The sequence below is a fragment of the Cornus florida genome, unplaced genomic scaffold, assembly GCF_030987335.1.
Source record: "Cornus florida cultivar Cherokee Brave unplaced genomic scaffold, ASM3098733v1 CherokeeBrave_3.0.0_Hap2_Chr11, whole genome shotgun sequence".
NCBI classification, from domain to species: domain Eukaryota; kingdom Viridiplantae; phylum Streptophyta; class Magnoliopsida; order Cornales; family Cornaceae; genus Cornus; species Cornus florida.
In genome coordinates, this window is record NW_026775581.1 from 48,683,135 (window position 1) to 48,709,977 (window position 26,843).

Here is a 26,843-nt window from a genome sequence, read left to right on the forward strand (position 1 = left end):
AATTTAAATCAGATATATATTGTAGATGTTTGTATATATACATGTTACGGCAAACACAGTGAACCAAGAACAAATCACGAATCATGACAAAAAAGTAAACAAGCCACATACAAAGAACACAAAGATTTACATAGTTCGACACAAGTTGTGCTTATGTCCACGGTGAAGATCCGGCGAAAGTTTTCACTATGCGAAAAACAGAAGATTACAAGTTTCAGCCCCCAAACCCTAGCTCTTGCGCTCTCTCTCTTTCTGCGATTTTCAGTGTTCTATTGTTATCCCACTCCAAACCCTAAGTGCCCTTCTCTACTGCGCAACAAGAGAGTACTAATCAGGGTCCATGACCCGTAAGCGAAAAAAGGGTCATAAAATTTTTCTCGAGGCAGCGTCAACCAGGTCACGTCTACCCAGGCCACAACATCACATATTCATAGAGAGCAAATGATCTTGTAACAAAAGCAACTAAAAGTAAAATTGTTAACACTCACTATGGTTGAGAAAAAAAAAATACCGACCTTTCATTTCCTCTAAACTAGATTGCAAATGAGCCCTATTAGCCTCCAACATTCTGGATACATCCTAACCTAATGAACGATAATACCAATAAATTTTTTTTGACAATGACAAAAAAGAATTTATGAGGCCATGTCACATATAATGAGTTTCTTTGTGAAAAATAACACCAAAAGGATGGCTGACTTCAACTTTTTCCTCTCAAAACATTGCATATGAAGGACCAAAACTACATATATGGTACATAGTATAAAAGCAATCATAACATAGTGGTACAAGACTAGAAGAGCTATCAATTCTATGAAGCACGGATACGGATACGAGACACAGATACGACACGAATACGGCAACATGGCAAATCCAGAAAAATTAGGACACGAACACGGACACGTCGGGGACAAGGCAAATGATAAATATATATTTTTATATATATGATGCTGTACTTCAAAAAATTAAGAGTAATATTAGTTTTTACAAACTCATAATGAAAAAAAAAAATTGTGTTTTGCTGTGAAAAAGAAAGAATGACAAAAAAAAAGAAAAAAGAAAAAAGAAAAAGAGGATTAGGGTTTTGTTAGAATAAAAATTAGGCCTTAGTTAAAAATAAAGGTAAGAATCCATAGAAGAGAAAAAAAGTTCATGGGGAATAGAGGAAAAAGGAAAAAGGAACGCAAAAATAAATTTATTGAGAAAGGAAAAAAAGAAGTATCTAGGATTTGTGAAGAACAAGAAGAAGAAAGAAAAGAGGAAGAAGAAAAAGAAGAGAGAAAAGAGAAGAGAGAGATAGAGAGACCATCCACCGGTAGTTAAGCTTGGTTGGTGGGAGAACAAGAGAGTCAAAGATGATTGTGCAAGAGTTCGAACCTTGAACTAAAATACAAGGATAATATCTAATTGTTTTTCAAAACAACTTTTAAGTAATTATGTAATTACCATCATATTGCTAAAAGTTATTAAACAACTCCTAATATTTATACTTCAACTCAACATTGTTTCTAAAACTTTCTTAAAAATCCCCCAAGAATGGGACATGTGTGTCGGAAACGTATCCATGGCATGTCGGATGCGTGTCCCGATATTCAAGAAAATATAAAATATTCGGACACATTTTTTGGCATGTCCGAGGCGTGTCACCAACACGCACCCGACACAGATTTTTTGCCCTTTTAGGCGTGTCCGTGCTTCGTAGGCTATCATAACATTTAGTAGAAAGGATGTAGTAAGGGGGTTGATTAATTGTTAATACACAGAGAAAAATGTTTTACAAACCAAAGCACCAAAGTCGATCACGAGAGAGGCTGGTGGGCCCACAACACTATGGTGGTGTGGAGCAATCCCTTTTTGGATTCAAAACTTTGGTCAGCATATCATGACTCGTGTAAATCAGTAAATGAGATATTTGTTGGATGAAACCGCACATGATGCAAAGAAATCCTTTGCATTGTATAGTTACTAAAAGTCACTTCATTCTCAAATATAACTCAATGTTGTTGAACTTACAAGAACCTAAGTTAAATGTTTTTACATTTTGGGAGTGGGGGGGTTAAGAAACTAAACTAAAGGTTTGTCAAGAACAGATGGAAGGGGCATGTGAATGTTAGAATAAAATAATCTATAATGATGATATGAAGGGGTATGTGAATGTTTGCATCAAAAATTTAAGACCTGAAGTTTACTAATTATTTCTTTGGGAATTCTACTCAATCAAAATAAAGCATTCGACTTTTGGGTGTCTGTAAGGTGATCAGCTATTTAGTCTCATCTCTTTAGTTAATACAAGTTTACTTCCAATCAAATTAAAGCAAGAACAATATATGTTCTAAAAAGAAAATCAATAGAACCTCTGTAAAATTGTCTACAAACTCAAGCAGGGAAAAAGAAAGTGAACTCACAAATGCAACAGAGTAACCCGATTTCACATCTTTAAAATCCTCCACTTTGATTGAACTTAGATGCTTGAAAATCTAGCAAGAAATAATGCAAAAGTGCACGCAAATTATTACACTGATTAAGAATTAAATTCTTTAATAGCAGTTCAGTATAGTATAGGCAAGAGCAATACATTTTGGTCTTCTTCAATCAAAAGGTCACCAAGAGAAGGATGACTCAGAAACTGCACAAAAAATGCACAGGTCAGTAGGACAAAAGGGTTCTGAAAACAACACCAAATACATAACAGTAAGCTTGTGTATCTCATTGTAGTATTGTAAATCTGCTCTACTTCCAAGACTTTATCACTGGCCTCTTCATTGATCTGGAACTAAACAGATAAACAATGAATGACATGTTTAGACCATTTACCTTTTACAGCTCATGAGCATTTGTAAACTCAAGTCAATGAACTATGTCTAAGCAATGAAATGACATTTCTTTTAACTGTATGAAAAACAAAAGGATCAGTTTCCTACAACTCTGTTATGCTATTATACAATCCCATGTAGATTTTTGTTTCATGGGATCATTTACTTTGCCGGTCTTATACACCAAAACCTTGGACATAGCATGAATACTTCAACAAAGGAGCCAAATATGGAAAACCAGCACATATTGACTATTCCTTCTGAAAATAACATATTTAATTCCAAAATGAATTCAGAATTTGTTACATATTCAAGGACACACATCTAACATGCATTTGACATCTAGATTTGAGCTTTCTAGAATAGACCTAGACTATTAACATAAGAAAAAAAACAAAGTATGGATTTCAAACACTTGAAACATTTTTAGAAGAAAAATTCAGAAATAGAAAAACCAGGACATAAATTTTTTCTCGGCGGAAAACTGCCCCTGAACTGTAAAAACTGGGTTCCAATGCGACCCAGACCACATCGTCACATATTCGTAGAGAGCAAATGATCTTGTACCAAAAGGCACTAGAATTTTTTTTGTTAAGAGTCACTAAGGTTGAGAGAAAGACAAAAAAGAAAATACCAACCTTTCATTTCCTCTAAACCAGATTGCAACTGAGCCCTAGAAGCCTCCAGCATTCTGGATACCTAATCAAGGATAATGACAAAAAAAAAAAATTATGACAATGACAAAAAAAGAATTTATGTGGCCTTGAGTCCATGACACATATAACACCATTGCGTTGCAGTAATAGATCTCATGAGTTTCTTTGTGAAAAATAACACCAAAAGTATGGCTGACTTTGACTTTTTCTTCTCAAAACGTTGCATATAAAGGGCCAAAACTACATATATGGTCCATAATATAAAAGCAATTATAACATAGTGGTACAACACTAGAAGAGCTATCATAACATTTAGTAGAAAAGGATGTAGTTGGGGGTGTGATTAATTGTTTTCATGAAGAAAAATGTTTTCCTGACAACACGAGGCTGGTGGGCCCACAACACTATAGTGGTGTGGAGCAATCCCTTTTCAGATTCAAAACTTTAGTCAGCGAGTCACGACTCGTGTGTAAATGTGATATTTGTTGGATGAAACTGCCCATGATGCAAAGAAATCCTTTGCATTGTATAGAAACTAAAAGTCACTTCATTCTCAAATATAACTCAATGTTGTTGCAGTTAAAAGAAATTATGTTGAATATTTTTCCATTTTGGGAGTGGGGGTTAAGATACTAAACTAAAGGTTTGTCAAGAACAGATGGAAGGGCCATGTGAATGTTAGAATAAAATAATATCTAATAATGATATGAAGGGGCATGTGAATGTTTTCATCAAAAAAATTAATACAAGTTTACTTCCAATCAAATTAAAGCAAGAACTACAAATGTTCTAAACCAAAACTAGTTACCAAAATCGCTCGACGGATGCAAGACAAGAATATTAATTTTCTAGAAGTTTTAAGAGGGTCTAGGAAGTACATATATTTGCTTCATGTAATTAAGACTAGTTAAGTAAACTAGATGGTGCCATCAAATTATAATAAATGGACTGCGTGAAATGTGATTTATTATTATTATTATTTCAGTAATTGAAGCACGTGTAATACCAACAAGCCTGTGGCCTAATGGTACCAAGCCCCTACTTCCCAAAGGGAGGTTAGGGGTTCGAACCTCAGTGGAGGCATGTGTGTGTGAATACCAACTAGGAAAAAAAAAATTGAAGCGTGTGTAACAAAAGGACAAAAAACAAGTACATAAAATAACAAGACCCTAGGGGCCCATAAACAAACATGCCAGAAGCCCAAAGAAAGCCTAAATTAAAGCCTGAACAAAAGCAAAACACCAAGCACAAACCACTAGAAATCAGCCCACCTCAAATAGCCAACTAAATAACTACCACAGACAAGGGCAAGAAAAAAAATAGAAAAGCACCCAACAAGAACTGGGGAGAGATCGGGAAGTTACAGATCAAAAGATTAAAATAAATAAATAAATAAATAAAAAGATTTCTATCAATGGGGTCGAAAAAACGATTTGGGAGGTTCCAAGTTGTGGCAATGTCTTCTGCATAAGAGCAATTATGTCGCCTAACAGAGAAGAGGCAAAAATGAAATGTGATTTTAGATTAGGTTCTCACCAATTTTGATGTAATTTTAAGCATTTAATCAGTTTTATCCATATATCTTGATGAGTTGAATTGTTAGAATTGAAGCATACTGATGAAGGGTTCCTATACAAGACAAGAATACTATACCATAAGATTTTGAAAAGTTTTAGCAATTGAACCATGCTTTAATGATCATGGAATGACAATGATCTGATGTTCACTTACATCTTGGATTGGTTATCTCCTATAATTAATAGGTGTATACAAAATAGTTATATATATCTTGTAAAGAATAACCTGACCCATGCTCCCATTTAATAAATCAAAGGCTTTTTTTTTTTAATGATGCAGCAGAATGAGCAGGAAATTGGATGCATGTGTTGTTTACGTACATGCAGTGATGGGCATAAATATTAAGAGAAGAAAAGAGCCATGTATGAGACTGTAGAAAAAACACATTAGCTTCCATTGCTTACCTCACGGAAAGGACGGAGTGGGTTCTGGTTCTGTTGCGACATAGGGGATGTGGGCAATTTTGGGCCAGTAGTCACCTCTGTCCTGCAAGCACTGTTTTTCAAGAAAGTGGACATTTGAAGATTATAAAGCCGTGAAGCATGGAAGGTAGGTCTTCACTTGGTAATGATCCAAGCTTAGGGCAGTTACCGAAATATAGATCCTGAAGAGAGCTGAGATTTTGGAGGCCACCGCCCTCAGATGATATGGATTCCAGATTCGGCAGATCTTTGATGGATAATGAGGTTAGAGTTGCAGGAAGTAGACAGTACTTGAAGGAGACCAGCTCTGAATATCCACCTTCAATATGGAATTCTCAAAGGGAGGTGAGTTTGTGCAGACCCACTCTGACAAGGGCTTCAGTTTCCCGCAATAAAAGATAGAAAGACAAATAAGGACTCAAGACATGGACAATTATGTATTACAATGAATTTGAGGCTTTGAAGAATATGATCATCAAAAAATGACAACCGCCTCAGATTTGAGCAGTCCCAGATATAAAGCCATCTGAGGTTAGGGGTGGACAAGAAGTCCGGGATGGATTCAAGACGTGGACAATGCCAGATACTGAGGGATTCGAGGCTTTGAAGCATCTGGTTGGCGTAGCCAAGAATCAGAGATTCTCGCAATAGGAGATATTAAGTGATCTGAGGTTGGGTAAGCCTCTTTCTGGGAAGGACAAGCAGCATCCTCTTTATGGGAAGGACTCCACACTTGGACAACGAAATATACTTACGTCTTCAAGACTTTGAAGAATCTGATCAAAAACTGGCAATGACCTCAGTTTTGAGCAGGTTCTGATATCAAGCCATCTGAGATTGGGGGTGGACAAGCAGCCTCCTCTTTCTGGGAAGAACTCAAGACATGGACAATCACATTGAAATGGATTCGAGGCTTTGAAGAATCTGATATAAAAAAAATGACAACCACCTCAGATTTGTGCAGTAGCTGATTTGAAGCGATCTGAGGTTGAGGGTGGACAAGCAGCCTACTCTTTCCGGGAAGGACTCCAGACTTTGACATTCTTCTATTTGAAGGGATTCGAGGCTTTGAAGAATCGGAGATTTGGATGTAGGAAAGGATCGGAGATGCGCACAATAGCAGATACGAAGTGATGTGAGGCTGGGTAAGCCTCTTTCTGGGAAGGACAAGCACTCCACAACAACGCAATTACGGACTTCCAGTATTCTGAGGTTGGGTAAGCCTCTTTCTGGGAGGGACAAGAACTTCAGACCATCGCAATTATCTATTCTCAGGACAAGGAGACTGGCAAAATTATTATTATTATTTACGCACCCCCCAAATCCAAGTAGTCCACCCTTTGGCCAATTATCGATGTTTAACTCTTCAAGACCAGAGATGCCGTCAGGCAGGGACTTCAATGCATTGCAGTCCTGTATCCAAAGCTGTCCAAGCGCGGGCAGCATACCTGTGTATGTAAACTGCACAAGTTTTGAGCACCCACCAATCTTCAAAGATGTGAGAGATTTGAGCTTATTCAACTCATCTGGCAACGTCTCCAGATTCACACAGTGTGTTATAAGCATCTCTTGAAGATTAATGCAATGCAGCCCTTGCCACAAAGCCACAAGTTTGCTGCATTCACTAAACCCACCAAGGACTGCACCAATGCTTCATCCAGCTGAGATAGCCCTATAATATTCTCAACGTCCAAGATAGTTAGTGAGGTCACATCGACAATACTTTTTAGCACCACCTCCGGACACTTACTCAAATGTAATGTTTGAAGAGAGGGCAGCCTCAAACGTGAAACTCTAATCAACTTGGGACAACCATTTATAGTGAGCTCACAAAGGCAAGGAAATTGTCTTCCAGCTTCTTCAACGCCCAAAGAACAAGACCATTCTTCCCATGCCAGCATGTTCTCAAATATTAGAGTCTCCAGTGATGGAAAAGGAAGTCCTAAAGATAAACGATCCCCATAGAACTCAACCCCCAAATTTTGTACTTCATCCATGGCTTGAATGTGTAGCTCTTTGAGCATGGGTAGTTGCCCCAATGCTGGTAAACATCTGCATTTTCTACAGTCTACAAGAGTCAAGTTCACCATTTTAGAAAATGATGGATCGCCAATCCATCTTGTGAATTTGTGTCCCCATAAAATTTAATTGTAAGCCTTTCCAAGACTCCGTGACGTTGTAGCATGTGAAGTACATTCATTTCAAGGCTTTCATTTTGAAAATCGTTGAACTCACTATACCATGCCAACTCTAATTCTTCAAGGTCCTGCTTAGCCCTTAAATTCACCTCATTTGCCTCTTGAACATCCGATACGTTTTGCAACTCTATAATAGAAATCCTTCCCCGTAAATGCCTCAGATTCCTCAACTCTTTTAATCATGGCCCATTAGTTTTGCCCAAAACGAACTCTGCCAGTTCTTGGAAATTCGTCAATCTACCAATCCCGGAGCACCTCTCTCTTAATTGCACAATACGAGTAATGTCAAGATGGCGTATGTTAATTAAATTTCCAATATTTAAGGGCAACCCACAAAGTTGTTGGCAATTGCACAACAACAGTGTTTGTAAATTGTAGAGAGCAGTCACTGATTTAGGTAACCCTTTGATTCAATTGCCAGACAAATTACGATACTTTAGATGTTTCAAATCACCAATAGAGTCCAGTAGCTTAGTTATCGCATAACTAGACAAAGCCAGCACCCTTATACATTGTAACTTTGGAAATAAATCTAGCAAAACCTTGTTCTCTAAGTAGCCCTTTGAGGGCCCAACAATGGTAGAAAAGTAGGCAGTGCACTTTATAAAAACGCATTAACTTTTGAAGGACTTCATAATCTTAACGAATAAAGGACACGTGCTAAGCTTGTTCAAGAATTTCAAATTGCTTATCACCTTCCAACTTATCCAGCCTAAAGCATAAATCGCTAGCCACATGTAGAACTAGATCATTTAGAACATCATGCATCACAAACAAATCACCTGATTATTGAAAAAATAATTTTGATAATAGATCATCAAAACATTCATAGCAAAATCTTCCATTCCATTCTTTTCAGTTGATAACTGCAAAAGACCTACCGCCATCCGCAGCAAAACTAGATCATTTTTGTCAAACTCTTGGCCCTTAGGAAAAATTGCACAATAATTAAAGCATTGGTTCAGATGAGAAACTTTGTCAACACTAGCTCTACCCTCAACAACTTAAGTATGGCCTCTTTGTCATTCTCTCTGCCATAAACTTGGGATTTGTGCACCAAAGAAGTTGTAATATTTGAGATTTGAGATTGCCATAAACCCTAGGCTAATCTTTAGGGTTTCATTATCTTGCAATCGTTTGGTCATTTCCCCTGCTTTGGACATCAGATCCTTATCAAGATTAACAGCACTTACTAGGAGGAGTGGTGGTGACTTGAAATTATGCTTGAGAATAATCGAGCAAAACGTCCAGATCGTAACAACTCCGTGAGATCCTCCATCTACGATTTGACTCTCATCTGTGAATTGCTTCCCTGCTGCAATAACCAAAACAAGAAAGAGATGGGTGAATTTTTGAAAGATTGAGCAATACAATACCATAATCAACAAAGAGGGTTTGACAGATTTTCAATAGTCTTTGGTAAATTCAATACCAGAAAACGTACCTAGGTGGTTTTTTTTTTTTTTTTTTTTTTTTTTTTTTTTTTTTTTTTTTTTTTGAGATCCCCTCAATCTCCATGGATTGTTTGTGAAACCAATTAACAATAACCTAAACGAAGAAAGAGATTAATCAAAATTTGTGAAAGATGGGTAGGTTTGTGAAAGATTGAGCAGTACAATATTATAGATCAAAATGGGTTTTTGCTTGGACCTAATCAAATTTCAAGAGAGGAGGATTTTCAGTAGTCTATGGACATACTTCACCAGTTAAAGTAGGAGAAAAAACGGAGTAAATTCATAGCAAACGTATTTGACCGACTATCAGACTACTCGTTTATGTAGGGAAGCATTAACCATCTTTGATCTTCACCACTCATTTTCTTAGTCTGCGACGGGATCTCCTAGAAATGGCTCATATTGTACGACGCCGTTGAAAAGGGTTTGTTCTTTAAAAAGGGTAATTTAAGCGTGAAACGGTTATAATGGTAAATTATTATATATGCATAAATAAATAAATAATTAATTAAAATATGAATTTTCTTTCTGCGATTCTCTCTCTAGAATCATCTCTACCATCGCGCCTCCAACACCCTAACTCTCACTGTCGAAGGAAATAGATCAAAGTCTACTTAATTTGTGGTATCTTTTAATCTGTGTTTTCTAATGATGATAAACCCTAGTTCCACATTAATATGAATTTGCAATCAATCAATTGTTTTTAAGAGTATATCTACTAAGGCAATTTTCTTTGTGGTATTTCTCCTCTATGTTGATGATATACTCATTTAGGACTCTCTTTGAAAATTGTTACCGGATTTTGCCTAGATGTGCTTGATTTTGCGTATTCTTCTTATATGTTGAAGATTTAAGGTTCTTGATGAATATATATATATTTTTTTATGGATTTTGCCTATAGGGATTTTAGCATATAATATGACTTTTTTACTTTAAGTGAACTGATTTTTTTTATTATATTTTTTTTTTTTTCGGATTCTAGTTGTTTGAACATTTCTTTTTGGAATTTTTAATGAGATTTTTTTTTGGGTAAGATCTAGCTGATCATTCTATTTGGTTTGATGGTTCAATGAATTCTTGATTGGAAGCATGTAAAAATAAAATTATTATATTTTATTTAAAAATAAAGAAATAATTTGGAGAAGAAAACATCAAGGAATAATTTTTCAAAATGCACTTTGTCAAGTGTAATATCTCTCTTAAAATTGATAGTTATATACTTTTAGAAATTGGAAAGAAAATTATATTAGAGTTTTGATGAGTTTGGTGCGGTAGTTTCTAGATTTCCCTTTAGTCTCAGAATTCAGAAGTGTGTTAGAATTTTTAAAATGAAAGATTTTAAACTTTGCTAGCATGGTATGCAGATGTTGAAAGTGAGATCGAACTTCAAACTCATTTATTTTAATTATTGGGTACGATACCACCCAGGACTTGTAAATACCTATTTTGGATGGTAGAGCTCAAGCTAAGAGATATTCAAAAACTTTTGGATTTATGAATTCCAAGTCTAAATAATGCAAACCATGCATGCTGAAGGCTCTGCCTTCTTCTTAACAGAAAGTTACATGTCAATCGGGTTGGATGCCATTTCTTCATGATCCTATCTACTTTGGTTTTTTCCATTGCTTTTGCTTTTAATCCTTGAGACCAGTTTTGATTTTGGTTTTGATTTGCAAATTTGTTTTGTTATTTTTATATTTGATTTTCAATTTTACTCTTAATTGCTCTTTTGAAAAGAAAAATAAAATCATTGTATTTTTCTCTTAAAGCAAGTTGCCCCACTTTTTTTTTCCTCCACAAATTTTGGTTTTTCTGCTTTCTTGTGTGAAGAATTTCCGCACAAAGACAAAATTCTATTCCACTCTTATTCTTATTCTTTTTCTTTTTCTTTTTTTTTTCTTTTTTTTTTTTCCCGAAACTCTCATTCTTGCTCTCTGCTTTTGGTTTAGTTGGTGATGTTATGTTGGGAAGATGAAGATCCGTAAAAATAAAAATAAAAAAAAATTGTCTTGGATTAATCTTCTTCTTCTTTTTTTTTTTTTTTTTTGTAACATTGTTTTCTAATTTTTGTTTTTTAAAAATAAATTGGCAAAAGTATGCCTAGATAGATTTTGTATGAATATAATCAATACAAAAATATTTCCGGCTTAAATAATTTCATATGAGATGGTAAAATTGCTTAAATTTTGGTCCCCAACCATACAATTCGGAGTCCACCCATGATGCCATAGCTCAATCCTCAAGGGGCTCAAATCCTCTACTGTGAGTTACCCTGCAGTCTCCTGCTGTGAGCTGATGAAAGGCCTTAGTTTGGCCACGTGTGCTTCAGTTTGTAATATGTCTATGGGCTCCACTAAAATGGTGCAAAACACATTATTCCGTTAAATCTGCCTTCCGTTAAACATCCATCTCTCGGCATCTCTGAAAAAGCCCAAAAGAGCCGGCTTTACAAATTAATTGAGCCGTCTCCAAAAAATTGGGTTGAGCCGTCTCCACATTTCTTCTTGAGCCGGCTGTCCATTATTTTTTTTTTCTTTTATTTTTATTTTTTTTTTGCTTGGTAAGGAGCCGGCTCTAAAAATTCTGATCACATGAACTCTGATCACCTTCACCATCAAAATAAGCTATTGACACAGTTCTGTAAAACTAATTTCACACCTCTGTAAAACTAATTTGACACCTAAATTTAACATTTTTTAATTCTTTCATTTGTCATCTGTTAGTGTAAATTATGATATTTTTCTACTTGAAATTGACATTGGTTAAGCATTCTAGCATATTTGAAATGTTGGATAATTGTAGGATTTTTTTCTATAATCTTCAATAACCATTCTAGTGAATGTAAAATCTTACATAATTGTTTTTTTTAACTGAGTTGGTTTCATTAGGTACCAATTTGTTATCCAAATATTTTTTCTTCTCATGTATGCGGCAATTACACATTTCACAGGTTATTATGTGACATTTATGAGAAAAAATACATTGTGAAGTTTAATAAGTAGGGACATTGATTACCGTCACCATCAAAATAAGCTATTTACACAGTTCTACTAAACTAATTTCACACCTCTGCAAAACTAATATCACACTTAAATTTAACATTTTTTAATTCTTTCAGTTGTCATCCGTTAGTATAAATTATGATTTTTTTTTACTTGAAATTGACATTGATTAAGCATTCTAGCGTATTTGAAATCTAGCGTAATTGTAAGATTTTCTTCAATAATCTTCAATAACCATTCTAGTGAATGTAAAATCTTCCGTAATTGTTTTTTTTTTAACTGAGTTGGCTTCATTACGTACCAATGTGTTATCTAAATATTTTGTCTTCTCATGTATGCGGCAATTACACATTTCACAGGTTATTATGTCACATTTCTGAGAAAAAATACATTGTAAAGTTTAATAAGTAGGGACACTGATCACCTTCACCATCAAAATAAGCTATTCACACAGTTCTACAAAACTAATTTCACACCTCTGCAAAACTAATTTCACACCTAAATTTAACATTTTTTAATTCTTTCATTTGTCATCCGTTAGTGTAAATTATAATATTTATTTACTTTAAATTGACATTGGTTAAGCATTATAGTGTATTTGAAATATTGGATAATTGTAGGATTTTCTTCTATAATCTTCAATAACCATTCTAGTGAATGTAAAATCTTCCATAATTATTTTTTTTTAACTGAGTTGGCTTCATTAGGTACCAATGTGTTATCCAAATATTTTGTCTTCTCATGTATGCGGCAATTACGCATTTCACAGGTTATTATGTGATATTTATGAGGAAAAAAACATTGTGAAGTTTAATAAGTAAGGACACTGATCACCTTCACCATCAAAATAAGCTATTCACACAGTTCTGTAAAACTAATTTCACACCTCTGCAAAACTAATTTCACACCTAAATTTAACATTTTTTAATTCTTTCATTTGTCATCTGTTAGTGTAAATTATGATTTTTTTATACTTGAAATTGACATTAGTTAAGCATTCTAGCGTATTTAAAATATTCGATAATTGTAAGATTTTCTTCTATAATCTTCAATAACCATTCTAGTGAATGTAAAATCTTGCATAATTGTTTTTTTTTTAACTGAGTTGGCTTCATTAGGTACCAATGTGTTATCCAAATATTTTGTCTTCTCATGTATGCGGCAATTACACATTTCACAGGTTATTATGTCACATTTCTGAGAAAAAATACAGTGTGAAGTTTAACAAGTAGGGACACTGATCACCTTCACCATCAAAATAAACTATTTACACAACTCTGCAAAACTAATTTCACACCTAAATTTAACATTTTTTAATTCTTTCATTTGTCATCCGTTAGTGTAAATTATGAATTTTTTTTTTCTTGAAATTGACATTAGTTAAGCATTCTAGCGTACTTGAAATCTTGGTTAATTGTAGGATTTTCTTCTATAATCTTCAATAACCATTGTAGTGAATGTAAAATCTTCCATAATTGTTTTTTTTTTAACTGAGTTGGCTTCATTAGATACCAATGTGTTATCCAAATATTTTGTCTTCTCATGTATGCGGCAATTACACATTTCACAGGTTATTATGTCACATTTATGAGAAAAAATACATTGTGAAGTTTAATAAGTAGGGACACTGATCACCTTCACCATCAAAATAAGTTATTCACACAGTTCTGTAAAACTAATTTCACACCTCTGCAAAACTAATTTCACACCTAAATTTAATATTTTTTAATTCTTTCATTTGTCATTCATTAGTGTAAATTATGATTCTTTTTACTCGAAATTGGCATTGGTTAAGCATTCTAGCGTATTTGAAATCTTGCATAATTATAGGATTTTCTTCTATAATCTTCAATAACCATTATAGTGAATGTAAAATCTTCCATAATTGTTTTTTTTTTTTTAACTGAGTTGGCTTCATTAGATACCAATGTGTTATCCAAATATTTTGTCTTCTCATGTATGCGGCAATTACACATTTCACAGGTTATTATGTCACATTTATGAGAAAAAATACATTGTGAAGTTTAATGAGTAGGGACACTGATCACCTTCACCATCAAAATAAGCTATTCACACAGTTCTGTAAAACAAATTTCACACCTTTGCAAAACTAATTTCACACCTAAATTTAACATTTTTTAATTCTTTCATTTGTCATCCGTTAGTGTAAATTATCATTTTTTTTACTTGAAATTGACATTAGTTAAGCATTCTAGCGTATTTGAAATCTTAGTTAATTGTAGGATTTTCTTCTATAATCTTCAATAACCATTCTATTGAATGTAAAATCTTCCATATTTGTTTTTTTTTTTAACTGAGTTGGTTTCATTAGATACCAATGTGTTATCCAAATATTTTGTCTTCTCATGTATGCGGCAATTACACATTTCACATGTTATTATGTCATATTTATGAGAAAAAATACATTGTGAAGTTTAATAAGTAGGGAAACTGATCACCTTCACCATCAAAATAAGCTATTCACACAGTTCTAACAAGCTAATTTCACACATTTGCCAAACTAATTTCGCACCTAAATTTAACAGCTCTTGGGATTTAATGGAGCCGGCTCTTGAAGTTCAATGGAGTCGGCTCTAAGTTGTTGAGCTGGCTCTTTGAGTTGGCAGCCGGCTCATAATAAATATGGAGCCGGCTCTCAGAATTTTTAAAGCCGGCTCCTTGCCAAGCAAAAAAAAAATAAAAATAAAAGAAAAAAAAAATAATGGATAGCCGGCTCAAGAAGAAATGTGGAGACGGCTCAACCCAATATTTTGGAGACGGCTCAATTAATTTATAGAGCCGGCTCTTTTGGGCTTTTTCAGAGATGCCGAGAGATGGATGTTTAACGGAAGGCAGATTTAACGGAATAATGCGTTTTGCACCATTTTAGTGGAGCCCACAGATATATTACAAACTGAAGCACACGTGGCCAAACTAAGGCCTTTCATCAGCTCACAGCAGGGGACTATAGGGTAACTCACAGTAGGGGATTTGAGCCCAATCCTAAAGACTTGAAGAGGCTACCCAATCCGATTACAAGAGCTTGGAATCCGAATTCGCAATGTAGATCTACAATTTTCTCTAAAGTAATCATTTGATACTGGTTTTATCTTTTTCTATATTTTTTAAGTGTGACTTAACTAAATTGGATGTTTTACCCTTTGAAATGATTTTTGCTTAGAATACAAGCAGAATTTTAAGACTCTCGATAAGGTGGCATTTGTAACTTATATGTATGGCTTCATTATCATTCCCTACAACAGCTCCCATTTACAATATCATTATTCTTACATGTAACATATGATTGGTTTCTTCATCTCCCTAAGTATGGCTGTATCTTAATCTGATTTTCAATACAATTTTATATAATTTTCAACACTCTTAATATGAGAGTATAACGGAATTGGAACCCTTTTTATACAACAAAGTTATAATTTTAACTTGTTTTAGCTTTTCAACAATTTTTTAAATTTTATTTTTAGATTGAAATTAATAGTTTCACGCTATAGGATGTTCATTTGGTCTAAAACGGAAACATTTACCTTCTTCCTCGAGTCTTGAAGATGTAAAAGATACTCCACATAAGTTGGCCAAGTGTTACTTCCTGTACAAGTATAAATTTTACAAAATATTACTTTGTTGAAATATTATATCCGTACATTTTATTTTTGTTTGTATTTGATTTTATGTCATGTTATTATGAAGAAAAAAAGAAAAAAAAAAATAGGTACAAGTGTTGTGGGGCAAAATAAGGAGCTTTCAAAATAATGAAATTCGATGTTGGAGATTGATAAAAAGATTTAGAGATAACACAAAGAGAATATGGGTGTCTTACACCAAGAAAAAAGAAAAAGGAGAAAAAACCTAAGGAGGTAAGAAATTTTACATTGCAGGGGGAAGTTAATAATAATATTCAAGAGGTTCTACTTGGTTACAATTACAATGTGGTGCCTTTTAATACTGTGAAATATATAATGACGCCCCTTTTACAATTCTTTACAGACTGTTTTGTAATATTACATTTGGTTTTCTCTCATCGGTAATCATGAATATTATATAGTTATTAGGTAGCACATTTTTGAAGATACAATATTTTTAGTTATTATTTTTTAATTTGTTACAAAATAAAAGAGTTAGCGCAATATTGGTGAATAATTTTTTTTAAAACTATCTCTAGTTTTAGAAAAAAAAGGGATCAGATTTCTATTGTTTGGGATCTAGGGTTTGGCAATCTTCTTAAGTTGAAATGTACTCACTTGAACCAAGGTCTCTCTGTCAGTGCCTAATAGAATATTTTGACGAGTGCAGATGTGGTTTGAGGCTTTGTCATAAACTCATTTCGATAACAGCGAGAGATGTTGAGTACATTCTTGGGATACCCAGTGGTCACTCAATAATGGTGACCTCATAAGGAGATAAGCGTAAATGAAAAACTGGAGTTGGGTGAAAGAAGGTGATTTCATGAAAGAATAATAAAGTTGAAGGTTGCCAAAATTGGTGAGATGCTTTGAAATTGGGGTGGTTAAATGGTTTTGGGGCGGAGATGTGGATTAGGATTGAAAACCCGTATGGTTATGGGGCAGGGATGAGGAAAGGTCACCCCGCCCTACCCCGGTTATAGTGTTGAATTACTATTTTGTATATATACTTTATTTTATATTCAATAATAGAAGGTATATATTAAACAAATTCTAATTAATTCTATTTCAATCACTAAATATCATTTTATATTATTCTTCTTTTAGAACTTTTATGTATTATTTTGTTGTTCTTACAATAATATTAAGTTTATAATTCCAATTGAGGAGTTAAATTTTTTTTTTTTTTTAATAAGAATTATTACTATTACGAAAATACTCTACAAAACCTGCCCCCGCCCCCGCCCCCGCCCAACCCCGCCTTGTTTAATAAACGGTTTTAAGGCTGGGATGGGGATGGGGAAGGCATTCCCTACCCCAACCCACCCTGTTGCCATCCTTAGTTTCGGGTTGATTCTTGTAATACCCCTCGATTCTAGAGCCACGGGTGATCAAGTCCGAGCACAGACCCGAGTGATATCAGACAATTAATATGTAAACAAGCAAGAATAAAACTGAATTAAGAATAAGATAATAATGCGCTGAAAGAAAACTAAAATAAAAATCCTCGAACCTTAAATAATAAATTAATATAATTTAAATCCGTACAACTCGGGAATCCACCTAGTGGACCCCTAATTCCAAAACTTTAAATAAATTTACAGAATGAAAATCCAAAACCTAAATAGAAAGGAAATCCTATATAACCGGAAGAGTGATTGTCTGTAACTGCATCAACACGATCAAACTTTAAGCCTGGTACTGGCAAATACCTGAAAAATAGAAGTGGGTCAGGCCCACATGCAAGTTCCAATCTACTACAATCCGTACATAAATCCGATCCGCAAATACATCCTTGATAGCTCGGCAATATCTACAATAGTCCATATATATATATACACACTATAGGATGCTCACTAGCCTATAACATAGTTCAGCCTAGGTAGAAGGTGACATATAAAACACGTTTTTCAGCGGCCAAGTACCTAGACCTACCAGGGAACATTAGTTATATCTAGCTACTCAACCTTTGCAATATACGCACCCTAACCGTGATCAGGAGACTCAAACTCGTATCACGGTACCATAAATATATATATAAATTCCTTCCTAATGCAGAAAGATAAAACAAACATCCGTTATGTCGTTCAACTGTTTTAGTTGACAGGACATGCATCCATGTAGGATTTAACTGTTTTAGTTAATCCATTCCGTATGTATGAAGGGGTAGGACTTAGCTTTTTGATCTAATCCATTCCTGATATACGTGTTGGAATTTTTTAGCAACTCTTCATTTTAAGCATTTTTCCTTTGCTTTGATTTGCTCCATAGCTTGGAAGTTCTTTGCTAGCTCCTTGCTCAATGCACCTTGTTAATGAAGAACAAACTTAATAAGTAATCAAAAACAAAAAATAAAAAGAAAGTAAAGACACCATCAAAAGAGTACTAATCCTAATTGAATTTCACAATTCGACGTTGCCAATTTAAAATCCCCGGCAACGGCGCCAAAATCTGACGACGGCCGTTCCAATACGCCAAACTGAATGTAGTGAATGTGTGGTTCAAGAAAAGCCTTTTATGTCAAATTTAAATTTATAAAAACCACTACTAACACTACTATTAACTAGCAAGAGTGAGTAGGGATCGTCCCAAGGGATTATACGTGTTGGAATTTCAACTTCGACTCTAGCGTAACAAATGATTGCAAAAGAGAATTGGGTTGGTTGATTACTTCTAGAAAAGAATTAATTAAAATGCAATAAGATAAAGAGTAAGTAAGAAGGAAAGGTCTTGGGGTGTAGAGATCACCACCAAACAATACTATTCCAAACCATAATCAAGTGACTAATGAGGGAAATGAATGTGTTGCAACAATGTTATGTGTATAAAAGACATTCAATTGGTAAGGGTGACTCAACAAGTGCAAATTGTCTCAATTAACATGTGTGAGGCCACAATACATCTATTGGTAGAGGAATATATTGTCTAGACATCATGTGAAGAGAACAAAATATCAAATCAAGTCATTGAACCTTTCATTAAGCTCATAGTCCAAACAATCCATAAGGATGACTTAGTTAAACATGCATTATCTAAATATCATGTGAGAGGCCACAATTTATCTATTGGGAGAGGAATAAATTGTCTAAACACATGTGAAAGATACAACATATCATAACTAGTCATTAATCCTTCATTAAACTCACAATCCACATACAACACAATATTAGAGGAATATGCGATTTGGACTCACAAGCATGGAACATCAAACATCAAGAGTAGATTGTCCTCCCATCTAACATTATACTACCACTACACTAAATCTACACTACTAGCATGAAAATAAAGCTATCTAGATTAGGGGAGAGGCACAAGCCATCAAGAATAGGCATAAACCATCAAATAAACCAAAATAGCATTCATTAAGCATATCATCTTGATAATCTCTAGATCTATAGCATCAATACACATAGACATGCATCAAAAACACTAAATCTAGAGATAAGCACATGAATATCCCACTCTAGCATACATAGACATATGGGTAGAATAGAATAGTCAATTGGAAGCATTAAACCATACAAACCATGAAATAATCAAGATTTATATATACATGAATATCAAGATGTATCATACAACACTAATCCCTCAATAATACACAAGATTAGAGTATAAAAAGCATGCTTGGGGCTAACTCTAGCCCCAAGAGGATGTCTAGACACTCATGGTAGTGATGATCCAACCCTCAAGGGCTAACTCCATGGCTGCTCCTTGTTGGTGAAGATCTCCTCCAATGGTGCTCTAGCTTCCCTCCTTCCTCCTCTCCAAGGAGAGCCTCCAAGATGATTTTCAATGTGTGTCAAGAGACTCTAGACTCCTCTCCAAAAAGTGTATCATATTCCTTATATAGGTAGGTCAAATACACCCTATGATGAGCTATGGTCGTGCAAGGCATATTCTCCAATGATTGGGTGAAGAACGGAATAAATGAGCTGGACTTTAACTTTTTCTCGCTGGAGGAAGTGCGATCGATCGAACCTTAACTTGGATCGATCGAAGATGGGTTCGATCGATCGAACTGCATCTTGGATCGATCGAAGTGGTCTGACTCCTCCGGATAAGGACAAGGCTGAGATATTTCGAAGATATTTATGGGGAAAAGGACAAAAGTGGTTGGTAGGCGTACAGCTGTGGATAAGATCAATCATTTGAATAGGACAAAATAGGGTTCGATCGTTCGAAGGTGATGTTGGATCGATCGAACTTGGAATTTCAGCATAGGCCAAGGTTGGATCTATCGAGAAGTACTGTGATCGATCATAGATGTTCGATCGATCGAACTCTAAGTTGGATCGATCGAACTTTTCAGCTGCACAACTTTGATTCCTTTTTGCTCCTTTCTTTCTCCACTTTGCTCCCTCCTTTGGTTTATCTCAGGATTGCTTCAATTAAGCTCTTATTTGGCTGAGTTAGCTCAATTTTGGGATTAGTGCCTGAAAATATAAATAACACGTAATAAGTCTAAAACGGCAAAGTAAGATAGATAAAGGTACTAGAATACTTAAGCTTAACGGGTTTAAATGCGCACTTTTCAGTGCTCATCACACCCCCAAACTTAAATATTGCTAGTCCCTAGCAATGAACTAAGAAGTAAAGGAATGAAATGAATAACTAAACAAGTATAAACTGGAAAGCAAGTAAAATGATAACACCATTTTCGTAGGGAACACGATTGCATTTAACATATGCAACAAGCCTTTTAAACCCCTAGGTTACCCCTAGTGGACGAGTAAAGTCTCATGAGGGTTTCTAGAAATGGTACCCACAAACATTAAGCTCATTCTTTCAAAAGAGGCACCAATATTGCAAACAAGCATTGGGAGAAAACTACCTCAAGTATGCAATTTTTCAACCGTTTCTAAGCAATCTCCCAAAATTTCAATATCAAGCAAGCAAGTATGGTCCTCCACATATCAAGAAAATGATCATGAAAATCGAAACAAGTCTAGAATCCATGTGAGAGGTCCGGCATCAAGTGTGTTGCTATCTTAGCCAACTAGCGAAGTAATCACATCCTTACCCTCAAACTAGCACACAAATCTAGTACCGATCATCAAGATAAGAGAGTGGACCTTTTATTAAAGCTTTATTGTTCTAGGTGCGCTTATTCTTTTCACTCTATTTTTTAAATTTTTTATTTTTTTTATTGAGGATCAAATATGGAAGTATTGTGCAATGTGTTGATCTCTTAAGCTTTCTAGAAGATTCATGTAGCGAGCGTTAGGTCAATGACTCCCAAACCAGATGGCTTTAGGGCATTAGGTGTTAAGACACCCCTACGGACTTACAAACTCAAATTAACTAGGCTACAAATCAAGACAACAACCATCTAATCATTTCCCACTTCTCACCTTTTGGGAGAAGTCTTCACTTTTATTGCTTTTTGCAACTTCTTCTTCTTTTTTTTTTTTTTTTCAATTCAATTATTAACCTAGAGTTTGGGTCCTCCACCTTTCGGTGCGAGAAGTTCACTGCTTAATGAGGCAAGAATCCCGGCTACTCAATGAAAAGGGGTTGTTATCCACCTTTATCAAGAATGAAAGCTTTCAATGCACTACTAGCCCAATTGGGATATAACCAATTCAATAATCAACAAAGCATGTACCCCACAAATGAATGCTAGTGTGCACCGGTGCTAGTGTAGAATCCTAGAATGAATCTCAAAACAATCACAAATTCAGGATGATGTGGACCACAAATGCAAGCAAGATATCAATCTTTTGAAAAAATTACTCCTAAATGGCATCCTCAAGGCATACAAGGAATATTGGACTCTCAAGTCAAACAATTTTTAAATTTTAAGCAATATAGTTCTCAAAAGATCAAAATCATAGCTGGAAATGGACCAAGTATAGAAATATCCCTCAAATACACAAGACATGCTCAAAATTTAAATTTTAAAGTAACACTGAAATATACACCAATACCCCCAAACTTAAACTGCACATTGTCCTCAATGTGTGAAGAGAACAAAGGAAAGAGTATACCAGTGCTTTAGACATGAATGATCGGGATAGAAGTATCCAAAGTGGGTGGCATGGCCCCCCCAAACTTGGGATAAACTGTGGTCCTGAAAAGTTTACACTCGGATAAACTCATTAGATAACAAGATAGGATAATCAGTGCACAGTGGACATGCAAGTGTAAAATGGGATAAATAGAGAATAGAGAGAGAGGTGTAAGAGTGGTCCTGAAAAATTAGGCAGCACTCTCTCACTGAAGTCACTGTGGTGTACCTGATGGAGTCAAACATACAAATATGAGATACTAAGAGATATCCATAATTAAAAAGCAATATATAGAGAACATAAAGTGCAGGTACATCAATAAAATAATAAAGCCGACAGACCGGCCACAAAGTATAATACAGTAACAGTGACAGTATAATACAGATCCAGAATAAAAGAAATGAAAGCATAGAACAACTGGAAGTGGAGTCTCAGGAGGCCTGATCGTGAAGATCTGCATTGGCTGGAGGTGCAGGTGCGGGTGCAGGTGTAGGGAGTCGGCTGGATAGATCGGCAAAGCAAGCCATGACATCCGCCCTGAAAGAGGTGAACTCAGCTCGGTGGGCAGTGATGTCGGCTCGCATGGCTGCTACGTCCTCCTCCAGTGTCTGCAAGCGTGCTCCGAATCCAGGAGTGGGAACTGGAGACTCAGGCAGAGATGCCTCTGAAGAAGACTCCCGAACTCGCTCCTGAGCAGCGGCTCGATCACTGGTATCATCGGCATCAGCATACTCCTCCGCAGGTCGCTCCGGGTCAATGTCCATGCGATCGGTAGCCGGACCGACTGGTGCGTCGTCCGCTGCGATATCTGCTGCTGCTGGAGGTGCCGGCTGTGCCTGGGCTGCCTCCTCCTCCTCTAGTTCAGCTGCTGCCTCTACAGCTGGCTCCTAAAGACTCTGAATAAGAGCATTGTATCTCTTATTCCAGTCGCTCCTCCTATAGAAGCTGGACCGTGCAAGGGGCTCCTCATCTGGGGGCACTCTGTAGCGCTAGTCAAGAAGGATCTGCGTGATGAGGTGTCCGAAGGGCAGGACCTTGGACCGCTTAGGGTCCTTCCTGGAAATGAAAGAATCATACAGTAACCTCATCACGCTCCAGATGAGGACTGGGATAGATACCCAGCAGCCCGTGTAAAAAGCGTAAAGAGCTATCAAGTAGTCATGACGCCTCTGGATCTTGTGGCCCGCCATGTAAATGTTCTGAAAAAGAACTGTGTCAATGAACCAAAGGTCGTCAGGCAAGAAGGTCCTGGTGGCGAATGTCTGACCACCGGCATGATGGCCTGTCAAGGAGATAGCCATGTCAGAAAATGAAGGCCTATGCAGCCTCGGGTATGTCTCTGCAAGCTCAGGTGGACACCGGTGTGGGCACCGGCAAGCACGGGCCAGAGTGTCAACTGTGATGACAATCTCGTGGCCGTCCAGTGTAGTGATCATCTCTGCGGTAGATCGTGGCGAGGGCCGGAGATGCTGAAAGAATAACCGCACCAGTCGCGGGTATACAAGGCCGGTGACTGGGGCAAAGATGGCTGAAAGGCCCCGCTGCATGATATCCTGATAGCCAGACCGGGTCAGGATAGACTCGGAGAAGTACTCAGTATCGAAGTATGACTCCTGAGCCACGGTCATAGCTGCATATCTCGGCAGCAACTGGTCACGGCGCTAAGCCGGTAGAGGTGGCTGCAGTGATGGCATGGCGGCTGCATCTGCCTGATGGCGTACAGGAGAAGGTGATGGTGTGAAGGCTGGAGGAGCCTGGAATGTAGATGGCATGTGGTCAGCTCCCTCCTCAGCCTCGTGGGATGGGGACTGATGGGGAGTAGCCTGTGCGGGCTCCGCCTGAGCATGAGATGGCTCTGTAACCATCTCTATCCTGGGCCGTATATGTCTGTGGGGTCGCTGTGGCCCCGAAGATCTCCTGGCTGTACTCTTGTACCGCGGAGGCATGATCTGTAAAAAGACAAGAAAATTTTAATATAAGTCAGTGCCAGATATATAAGAATTTAAGTGCATAATAGAAACATGTATGTCAAATAAGATAGACAAAATACGGATGACATGAATTTATGGTGATGATGATATGTGAATCATGCTAAGCAATGTAGGTATGAAATGCATCCAATGTGGAATATCATAGGCATTGTGCATATAAAGATAGCATAAAGACGACACAAGATGAATGGAGTGTGTATGTATGATCTGTGAAAGTTCGATCGATCACAGAAATTTTCGATCGATCGAAGTGAAAAATGTTCAAAAGTTGGATCGATCGAAGTGAATTGGATCAATCCAACACTTGGATCGATCGAAGCATGAAAGTGCACAAGATTGGATCGATCGAAGATAGTGAAATGAAGTTCACTACTTCGATCGATCGAAGCACAAGTTCGATCGATCGAACTGTGCGAATGCCGAATTTGAAAAGTCACAGATCTGTGAGATCTAGAGCACGGGGCCCACACAAACGTGTTTGTGGGCCCATCTACACACCAAACATCCCATCCTCAACACCCAAACACTCCCCAAACTCCACAAATCACATCACAATCCCTAATTTGGTTCGGCCGAATGGATATGTATATGTATATCATGTAACAGGAAATTCAAGCTTCAAAATGGATGATTTACACATTTATAACATAATTCGACATAGAAAATCAATAACATGCATCAATTTAAGCTTTTAAATCAAGAAATGGCTCGCGGTTTACCTGAAAACCGAGAGGGATGAGATGAGAGAGAGGGTGCGAAACCGCGGTGAAAATAAGGCTCTACCTTGCCGAAATTGGCTCGCCGGAGATGGGGAAGATGATTGGAATGGAGGTTGGCCGGATTGAGATGAGATTGAGAGAAGAGGAAGACTAGTGTTTGGTTTCCTTTTGAAGTTGGATCGATCCAAAGTGATCGATCCAACTCGGTTATATTTTTAAAAACACAATATGCAGAGTTCGATCGATCGAACTTAGGTCTCCACTCTTAATGGCATTTTTTTTTTTTTTTAGAATAAATTTTGAAAAATCAAAGGGAATTAAATTAATGAGATCCAAATTTTGATCGATCGAAGAAAGATTTCGATCGATCGAAGAGGATAAAGAATGTACAAGTTTAAGGGTTCAAGAGTTGATATGTGTTGGAACCTTGGATCGATCGAACTTGGAATTCGATCGATCGAACATGAAAAATTTTGAAAAGTCCCGAGAGCATGCATTTTGGAATTTGGATGCAGGTCCAAAATTTTTCTAAGTATTGGGACTCATGATCGATCGAACCACATGTTGGATCGATCGAAAGGTAGTTCGATCGATCGAAATGGTTTACGATCGATCGAACTTTTGAAAATTTGGAGATCCCGAGAGCATGCATTTTGGAGTTTGGATGCAGGTCCAAAATTTTTCTAAGTGTTGGGTGCAAAATGAGAGCTGGATCGATCGAGTCCATAGTTGGATCGATCGAACCAAAGTTCGATCGATCGAACCAAAACTTGGATTGATCAAAATTATGCCTAAATGCTCAAAATGACTTGAATGCTCATGCAATCCCTTACTCAGTTCCTTCCAATGTATATGAACCACAAAAACAGTATCTAGACTTCGCAAGAATCAAAATGCAAGATAGAAATGAGGGAGGAATAGGGTTTTGACATCCTACGAATTTCGGTGCTAGTCTTTAACGTCTCTGGCAAGACCTTGGGCTCTTTCAGCCCGGATCAAAGATCTTGTAATGCATCCCCTCCTTTTTGGGATGAGAGATGTTTCGAGTCACTCCCAACAAATGGTTCTTAGAAGAACTTGTTGGAGTAAACTCAAAAGACGTCTTGAGTTCTTTGTCAAAACTTTCCTTGGGCTTCCACGCCCTTTCACAACAAGAGTTCGAAATCACTTTTCTGGCATGCAATGCTGAAGATGAAGATGAAGGCTTTGAAACATTGTTCATGCACAAAAGCTCATTTCTTTCACAAGCAAGATCATGATATTCCTCTACCACATTAACCTCTTCTTCATATTTGTCAAATGGATTGGGTGTGGGGTTAAAGATGTTCAACTTCACTCTCATGTGCCCAAAAGAAATCTTCATTATCCCCGTCCTACAATTTATGTTAGCATTTGAGGTTGCCAAGAAAGGACGGCCAAGGATAACCGGAATTTGGTTCTTTGGATTAGGCACCGGTTCCGTGTCAATGACGACAAAGTCAACCGGGGAGAAGAACTTATCAATCTTAATCAACACATCCTCAATTATCCCCCTAGGCTTCTTAATGGATCGGTCGGCAAGTTGTAAAACCACCGACGCCGGTTTCAATTCACTTAGGCCCAATTTGACATAAACCGAATAGGGAAGAAGGTTAACACTAGCCCCTAAGTCAAGAAGTGCCCGGTTGATGACATGTTCACCAATGACACAAGATGTTGTAGGTGCACCGGGGTCCTTAAACTTTGGCAAAGTGTTGTGTTGTAGAATGGAACTCACTTGTTCGGTTAAGACCACTTTTTTTGATGTTTGGCTCTTGTTCTTCCGCTTTTGGGTGCATAAGTCCTTTAAGAATTTGGCATAAGCTGGAATTTGCTTAATTGCATCCAAAAGTGGAAGATTGACTGTGACTTGCCTAAACATATCCATTATCTCATTGTTCTTGGTCTTTTGCCTTTCTTTTGAAATGGACCCTTTCAAGGAGTCCGGAAATGGAGCTTTTTCAAAAACTCTTTCAGCATTTTCTTTCAAAAAATTTTCAGCATTGGACTTGTTCAATTCATTGGATTTTAAATCACTTTTCAAAGAAGAATCATGAATAACATTTTTCAAAGAACTTTTCTCAAACACATTTTTCAACACTGTTTTCAATGAATCTCTTTGGAAATCATCTTTCAACTCACAATTTGAGGGCTTCTCATTCTCAAGATCATGTACATGCAATGAAGGAGGAACAGTGTATGGAACGGGACGGGTGACAACTTGAGGTTGTACCGGTTCACTCTCTTCATTAGGCATTCTAACTTGATTGTCTACTACCCTACCACTTCTCAAGGTTGTTACCGCATTGACATGCTCAACATTATGCCCTTCCAATGAGGATTTGG

The 26,843-nt window shown here is 36.6% G+C and overlaps 1 protein-coding gene across 1 annotated transcript in view; it reads right to left on the reverse strand.

Annotated features, from left to right (window-relative positions):
- LOC132286757 (NAP1-related protein 2) overlaps positions 1-9,492 on the reverse strand; it is a 56,845-nt gene extending 47,353 nt beyond the window's left edge. Inside the window, exons 1-3 of the mRNA XM_059789141.1 lie at positions 9,112-9,492; positions 5,452-8,982; positions 2,576-2,626 (exon numbers count right to left, since the gene is read on the reverse strand). Of these exons, the coding sequence (XP_059645124.1) occupies positions 2,576-2,626; positions 5,452-5,565 (165 nt within the window). The 5' untranslated portion in view covers positions 5,566-8,982; positions 9,112-9,492. The remainder of the gene's footprint in view (positions 1-2,575; positions 2,627-5,451; positions 8,983-9,111) is intronic.
- Between the last annotated feature and the right edge of the window lie 17,351 nt (positions 9,493-26,843).